Source organism: Bufo gargarizans, chromosome 6 (assembly GCF_014858855.1).
Source record: "Bufo gargarizans isolate SCDJY-AF-19 chromosome 6, ASM1485885v1, whole genome shotgun sequence".
NCBI lineage: Eukaryota > Metazoa > Chordata > Amphibia > Anura > Bufonidae > Bufo > Bufo gargarizans.
Genome location: NC_058085.1, coordinates 248,083,929 through 248,092,508, shown reverse-complemented (window position 1 = coordinate 248,092,508; position 8,580 = coordinate 248,083,929). Strand labels below are relative to the sequence as shown.

Here is an 8,580-nt window from a genome sequence, read left to right as displayed (position 1 = left end):
TGTCCTGCAGATGAGCGCTCAGAATGAGCGACCACGGGTGCCCCCCTTACCCAGAGGGGTAGATGCTGCAGATAGGGACGGGGTATGGGCTGGAATAGCCATCTCACCGTCCGACGTCTTCACCCTCAGTCCTTTCCAGCAGGGTCGCCCCTTCAGCCACTGGCACCGCAGTGGCAGGAAGCTGGAAGAGGGGCTTGGCGCGCGGGCGACCCCCTAGCTGGCGGGATGTAGGGGAGCCATTGCTGCCCAGATCCTCCTATTGCTTCTATGGGGGAGGCAGCAGTGCAGATAAGTTGGCACTGGCGCAGCTCAACCCCGGGAGAGCAGAGAGGTCTAATGCGTCTCTGGTATCCCTAGGAAAAAATAAAATAACAAAATTAGAAGAAAAAGTAAAAATAACAAGGAGAAAACAGCCCTGCAGTAGCAGGGAGTGTCTTGCCTCCTTGGACACTAAGCTAAAACTGGTAGCCTCTATCTCCAGGCTGAGGGTATAGCTGATGGAGGAGGGGCTTAACAGTTTTACTTAGTGTCACGCCTCCTAGGGAGCTGAGCTATACCCAAGGTCTGTGTCCCCCAAGGAAAATGGGCGAGAAAATAAATTAAAAAAAACTTTGGATTTTTTTTTTTACATCACCATATTGTGACCCCCCATAACTTAAAATATTTTGATAGTACTGGTGTTTTCGGACACAGTGATACCAATGATGTTTATTTTTCCTGGCCAGGGTAAATGGAGTTGGTATCTCCAGAAGTGCTGTCATAGGGCAAACGGAAAAGCAGTGCCACTTATCATTTAAGTCAGGGATTAGCAAACTGCAGCTCTCCAGCTGTTGTAAAACTACAATTCCCAGTACGCCCAGTCTGCCTACAGCAGGGCATGATGGGATTTGTAGTTTTACAACAGTAGTTTGCCAATCACTAATTTAATTGAATGCGATACTTCTAGAGAAAGAAGACCCATTCAATAGAACTTGAGACTTCCCATGGGTTAAAGAGGAAACATTTATTGTAGGTTATCCCATTAATAAATCAGTAATGTCCATGAAGTGTGCAGATGACCAGAAGAGTCTTTCAATCCAACATATACCAGCTAGGACAGAGTGTTGAACCTTGATGTTGGAAAGACCTAGCAGAATTAGTGTAACAGCGGAGGAGGGAATGGGCCATATGGGACACCACAGTCCTCTATTAGCTTCTTATATGATACATTAATTTTAAAAAAACACCTTGACTGCGGATGAAGGGAGACCTCAGAATCATGGAGTGGTAGTTCTATTCTATTTACATGATGAAGGTGCAAGCAGGAGCCCCTCTGATTACTGGTCCTTTTTGCTCTCTATTGGAGTGTTCTCCTCAGCTTCTGTCTCATCTTGGTTCTTATAGGTCTTCTTTGCTTTCTGGTACAGCTCATTCAAGTTGAACTCTCTGATAACATTTTCCTGATATACAAAAAAAAATATATATATATATATTTACTGTAATTTTACAGACCGTACTACGGGTTTATAGACACAGGACACCACCTTCACTGCTCTCATCTGGGAAAGCTGCACTAGGTTCCTGCAGTGGCCATTGTGAGGCTGTACATAGAATAGAATATATAAATTACACTGAGTCTTCCACAGCAACAGCCACTATCCGCATTGACTCCCCACTGTCCTAAAGGGATATTAAGCTTAGGTGGAGTCATGCTCTAGCCATAGATCATCCGGCATCCAAAACTACATCTCCCATCATGCACAGTTGCTTGGCTGAGCTCCCACAGAAGTGAAAGGAGCATGTTGGGAGTTGTAGTTTCACAACAGCTGGAGTGCCGAAGGTTGCTGATCCCTGGGATAGGGGATAGCTATTAGATCGTCTGGAACTCCCAGGGGTGCCTTACCACCTGCAGCCCCCCTGAAATGAGCGATTGGCCGGGCATACACACAGCCTTCCCATTCATTTATATGGGAGTTCAGGGCTTGGCTAGCTCCAGAACTCATATACAAACGGAGGTATGCCTGACCGGCCACTCTGTTCACTTTAGGGGGGCTCAATGGGGTACGAAGTCCCTGTTCTCATGATAGATTGAGGTCTCAGCAGTAGGACCCCCACCAATCTAATAGTTATCCCCTATCCTATGGACAGGGCACAACTTCACATACATGGAATACCCCTTTAATTCACGTACCTGTCACACTGACTGCACAACCCTGTACTGTGCCAGGGTTCCCTCTATATAAGGACCATAGACACCACAAAAAAATCCTTCAGGTTCTTTTTCAGACTAAAAGGGCACTCCATCACTTACACTGGGGAATGGCTGGGCAGGGTCCATGAATTTGGACCAACCTGCAGCCAAATTTTGATAGATACCAATTACATGAGAACAGGTGTATTGTTAATAAGCCATCCCATATCCACTAGCGGAGAATGGCTAGATTGATCTGACTGCTGGATCCCACTTAGAACAGAGGTCCTGACCCCCCATGCTACCACCCCTCCATCTATGGGACTGTACTCCGCAATCCATCTCCAGAAGTCCCATACAGCTTGAATGAGTAGTGTGGTGCATGCTTGACCGCTGCTCTATTCAAATTGGGGATGTAGGACCCCTGTTGTGCGATTGTGGTGGTCCAGTGGACAGACCAGATTATACAGCTGTGTCTGCCCATGGCGGCACTGGGCATCTTACTAAGGCTTTGGGAGGTTGCTCTGCAGTACAATCACATTCCCCTGTAACCCAACCAGAACACGTGAGCAGTTGTAATAACTGAAAGTAATGTACTGCTGAGATCAGACACATGGCTCCAGTCACACTTGTGCCATGACCGAGAATGATGTTATCCGAGTTAAGCTCCAAGGCACAGCAAATCTTTCCCACGACAAAGCACAGGTAGGAGTTATAACTAAATGTATTTTACTGCTGAGACTAGATAGGTAAGATTACACTACCACACAGGAGGAGATTACCTGAGTGAAGCTCCAAGACACCGCACGTCCTTTCTTATCTACCTGTGGTCGTCGCAATACCTCCTTACCCCCTTGAAACAGGATGAGTGTGGGGAGCTGCTTGGACAGAGGAGAGGTGCTGACATTGTACCTGCGAAATGTAGATCATTAATGGTGGGTTACAGCACTTCAGGAACACCAAGGGCAACCCCTTGGGGGCTTCAAACCATAGCTCCACTTGAAGGGTGGTGATGAGAGCCGACACTAGGCAGAACGGTGGCTACCACAGTAAGATGCCGAAGCCTCGCCTGCACAGTAGTTCTGGTTACGGCAATTCTTACCTAGTACCGACATCCGGATATCTGCCTATATCCACTTTACCGAATTTCAGGCCGGCACAGTTATATCTGTACATGGAAATAAGACGAACATCAAGTCAGGAGAAGCCATGGACGGCACATCTGGGTGTTAGTGTGATAAAGTGGGAAAGAATAACATACTTTAGAGACAGCTCTGCATAAATGGGAGCAAATGACTGACATTCAGATGACCAGTTCGCGAAATATTCCACAATCCATGAAACGCGTCGATCGGACTGTATCTCCTCCTACAGAAAAAGTGTTCAGACAAAGCATGAGGCAAATCTGGGGACAATGCCAAATGTCACTGTGCATGGAGGTCACAGGAGGGGTAAAAATACATAGTTTCTAGCATGTAAAGGCACTTAGAGCGGATCTTTCCCTTCTACCTTCTCTGTGGAGGCTCCAGTCCTAATTTTGGCCCACAATTACTGACGTGTGAATGAGGCTTAAAGGGATTCTGCACTTTGTTTAAACTGATGATCTATCCTCTGGATAGAACATCAGCTTCTGATCGGCGGGGGTCCGACACCCGGGAGCCCTGCCGATCAGCTGTTTCAGAAGGTAGAGGCGCTCCAGTAGCGCCGCGGCCTTCTCACTGTTTACTGCTGGCCCAGTGATGTCACGACTTGTATCACTGGCCTGGGAGCGGCTAAGCTCTGTTCCCTTGAATGGAGCTTAGCCCCGCCCATGCTAGTTGATACTAGTCGTGATGTCACTCGGCCAGTGGTGAACAGTGAGAAGGCCGCGGCGCTGCTGGAGCGCCGCAGCCTTCTCAAACAGCTTATCGTCAGGGGTCTCGGACTCCCGCCGATCAGAAGCTCATGATCTATCCAGAGGATAGATCAGTTTAAACAAACTGCAGAACCCCTTTAAGTCTTAAAGTGGATTTACAAGGTGCAATGATCAGGCAGATTATCGTTCCTGACAATCGGCCCGTGTAAAGGTGCTGCCGAACACCCGATGAACGAGCAGTCATCGGGGGATCCTGTCTTCATGCAGACACCTAAATTGTCGTTCTTGGGCAGCGGATCGCGCGGTCTAAACAGATCTGCTGCCCAGAAACAATGCAGCTCTATGAGGACAAGTGATTGCAATAGCGGCCCCTCCTCATACTGTAAAGGAGATCCCTTCACCTCCACTGAACGAGCAGCCGACTGTCGGGAAGGAATGCTTCCATCCTGACAAGCGGCTTTAGCTCGGCCCGTGTAAATCCACCCTAACATGGAACGGCTGCACCCACTGACTGCCCATACACGTTTGAGCACTGGTATAGTTCTATTTTTCACTGGGGTTGCACTAAAGGTTGGGGCTACGTACCAACAAAACGCACTGCTTCTAAAGGGGCGATATGACATTGTATATGTACATACAATGGTCATGGATGTTCTGCAGTTCCAGCATTTGACCCAAAAGGGACTGACCATAAATAATGAAGCATACTTCACATTTACACAATGTTCTAAAAACCATCTAGTGAAGATTTAGGACATTTTCTCACATAGTAGGGCTCCACCTGGTGTTCAAAGCGTATAGCAATATGCACGTCCAGCTACTGTGCTAAATGCTGCAGGCCAAGCTCATAGGAATAGGTTTCTGCCCTGTGGTCACTGCAGAATACCATTTCTACTGACTGAGCATGCCTGACCACAGCACTGTAGATGGATGTGCACATTACTATACACTTTGAACACCAGGAGGCGGCACACAAGTAAATGTCCTAACTTCACTATAATCTTTTCTTAACCACATGTAAGTGGTAAATATACTTCCTTATATATGAGCCATCAAATTAATATTCTATGTAATGGCCGGACAACACCTTTCAGTGCGATTGTACATATAGGGAAATCAACATACAGTATGCCACAAGCAGCACGTTGCCACTGAAGCTAGTCATTGGCTGCAGTGGAACATGTGACCATGTCCGTGCTGTGACGGATGTAAACACAGCGTGGGGACCGGAACATGGACATGCGGGAAGCAGCAGGTAGGTATGAATAATGATTCCTGGGGAACCCCTTTCCATTACAAATGATAGCCTCAGGGCAGGCCATTAATATCTAATGGGCAGGGAACTCCCACCACCACAGATCCACCCATTCAGCAGTAGTTCCAGGACAAGAATTGTGTGGTGGGAAGAGCTGGTCACTTTAGTGCCGCTCCCACTGAAGTGAATAGGAGCAGAGCAGCGTTGCAGTTACCAGCTCTGTCCACTGCACAATAGATGGCGCTGTGTAGTTCTGGTGCCCATGTGAGTGCAGGATGTCAGACCCCTGATGATCAGATATTGATGACCTATCCCGAGGACAGGCAATCACTAATAAAGGAGTGAACAGCTCTCGGTTTTGTTTCTCATGTGTCAGGTATTGCTCCAGACATAACCCAAGGGTAAGAGCGATGGTTTCTGGTAGTAAGCATGCTTCTTTTTCCTAGCCCCCTAGAAGAGCTCTCCTTCAATCCAGGATTAGAGGGATATACGACTGTAGTGCTGGATGGTGATAAATACATGAAAGGTAGATACCGTAAAACTCCAACATCAATTCTGCGGCCATTGCTTATACACAGGTCGGACCTTTAGCCCGTCAGAGCGATATTTATGGGGCACTATGCCAGTCTCTACGGACAACCCTGAATAATTTACCTCAATCGTTTTGTCGCTGAAATACTTGATGTGTTCGGGGCCCATATAGAGAGGAGGCTTACACGTCATGAGGAAGACTGGGGAGAAGAAGGGGAGAAATCTTAATGATAGCACCTCACATAGTCTCTTTAAAGGGCTTTCCAAGATTTTGATAATGAAGACCTATCTTCAGGATAGGTCATCAGTATCTGATCAGTGGGGGTCTGACACACAGGACCTCTGCTGTCCCCGGCGCTCCTGCCTTCTCCGTGCTTACCACGCACAGTGCCGTACGTTGTATAGCGGTTGTGCTTGTTATCGCGCTCAGCCCCACTGAAGTGAATGGGGCTCAGTGCGATACCAAGCACAGCCACTATTACAATGTACGGCGCTGTACTGGGTAAGCACGGAGAAGGCAGCAGCGCTCACAGGAGCGCCGGTGACTTCTAAAACAGCTGATCAGCAGAGGTCCTGTGTGTCGGACCCCCACTCGGAAAACCCCTTTAAGATTCCTGAGCGTAGCCTGTTAGAAGGACTACGATACTCACCTAGGCACAGGGTGACATACAATAGGCCCATTCGAATATCCAAGCGGAAGAACAGAATTGTGTTGGCAACTTTACTGAACATGAAGATATTCCCGATATGTTGCTCTATGGTAACTGAAAGCAATAAATGGGTTAAGCCGGTTACAAAGCATCAATACAATGCTGCCCAATCAGCTGCCGCCAGGGAAACGCATACTGCCCTTTACCTATTCCACTGGTCAGGTATGACCAGCACACAGAGGGGTTAATATTGGAGCCATTGCCCCACACATCATAGCCCGGGTACTGCCCATTTTTATGCTGGAGCCACAAGAATTATTGTACTCCCTCCATTTAGGCTAGGGCTCCATGTGGCACAAGACACTTGTGATTTATCTGCCACAAATTAATCAGTCAGCATGATCAACCCTAGCAAACTAGGCATACTTCCTGGTAGGGTTGATCATGCACAGTCCAATGACCCCCCTCTTGCAGCAATCTGATGTATACTTTTTTGGGAAATGCATTATTTTATGCTAATGAGATGCTCCGAGCACTGCAGGGCAGTACTCAGAGGAACTAGGCCCACCCCTCGGTACTCCAAGAACCTAATTAGCATAAAAATAAAAGACAGATCCTTGTACTCAGCATAATCAACCCTACCCAGGTAGTATGGTTTACTAGGGTTGATCATGCTGACACATGCTCTTTAATATTGAAAGTTCTAAGACTTACTACTCCGCCTGTTCTTCATCATGACTATGGCGCTGAGGAACATTAAGATCTCCACTTCCCTCTGGAAGAAAATGAAAAATGATCTTAAGCATAAAATGGTCCAATCCCTGACATAAGGGCTGTAGCATTGCCAAACTGTTCATTTTAACACTATAATCCGTCTTCTACTGCTCACTCTCCCCCATGCTTTACACTGCAATTCTGCTTGCTTTTACCTATATTTCTGCATAGGAACAAGCTCAGCAAGTCTGTGCATGAGAGAAAGAACTTCACACAGCTAAACCACATATGTAGATATTCAGACTGTATTTTTAGGGGGTAACATTTTTAATGTACGGAAGGCACCCACATCTACAGTACCACTTGAAGCCCCTTAATACAAATGTACACAGCTGGTGCCATGAGGGGGAGGGACTGTTGGCCTCTGTGCCACCAATGAACAGACTCTACATGGAGTGGCGGTGGGCATACTATTTTGGGCACCTATTCTGTGACTTTCTAAAGCCAGAATCCTGGAGTGCAGGGCGTGATAACACCCCCCCAGGTCTTTTTACTTATTCTAGGTGGGGGCTTCCAGTATGGAGTCTGTGTAACCAGTTGGACAAGACCATAAATGCAAAGGAAAGCATACAAACTGGTCAGTACCAACATTTAACCCCTTCCTATCCCATCAAGCTTGTCCTATTACAACAGCAATCACCATGTGGGCAGAAGAACGTGCTAGGATCATAGGTAGGGATCCGGCAAGACTAAGTGCCAACACGCTAATGGGTTAAAGACCCACAAAGCCCATGTAATAACGGACCACATCATACATGAATAGCTAGGTCGCAGCTCCAGCTCATACATGACCATCAAGTCGTCAGAGGGTTCTGCCCTCCGCATTAGGAGGTTTTATGGTCCATAAGGGTGCAAAATGGGCATGCCAGGAATGGGGGCAAGGGCACACCCAATTATTAGGACTGTACATTAAGCCATGTGATCCTGGTTACAGCAAAATGACGCCAACAGCTGGTGAAGGAGATGGGCACACAGCTATGAGGGCCAGCCAACCCCAGAGCCATGCCCAGGTGGCCACAAGCATGTGCCCTTGAACACCTGCAGTATCCTCACCCAGTCAAAGTCACAGGGATTGCCATCCTCCCGCTGAGACGGCAGCGCAGAGCACATAGGGGGCACCTTCCGGATCAGGAGGAAGGAAGCAGACAGCAATGCAGACAGCAGGTAATAAGGCTGCGACACCCAACGCCATAGCGCTGGCGCCCCATACACCAGAGCGAGCAGCGGAGCGATCACCGCCATACTGACTGAAGGATTGCGATCACTCTGCCAAAGGAGCCTGGAGCAGCAGGTAGCCGCCGACCAATCACAGCGCGATATATAACGGCAGCCAATCAGACGCAGA

General features: G+C 47.8%; 1 protein-coding gene across 1 annotated transcript; it reads right to left on the bottom strand.

Moving 5' to 3' along the window:
- Positions 1 to 983: 983 nt before the first annotated feature.
- TMX2 (thioredoxin related transmembrane protein 2) lies at positions 984 to 8,559 on the bottom strand. Its single transcript, XM_044297339.1, has 8 exons — positions 8,289 to 8,559; positions 7,176 to 7,236; positions 6,462 to 6,575; positions 5,935 to 6,011; positions 3,432 to 3,538; positions 3,273 to 3,338; positions 2,953 to 3,082; positions 984 to 1,439 (listed from the first exon to the last, which is right to left on the bottom strand). The coding sequence occupies exons 1-8, from the start codon at positions 8,475 to 8,477 to the stop codon at positions 1,317 to 1,319; spliced, it is 867 nt and encodes a 288-aa protein (XP_044153274.1). The 5' UTR covers positions 8,478 to 8,559; the 3' UTR covers positions 984 to 1,316.
- Positions 8,560 to 8,580: the final 21 nt, after the last annotated feature.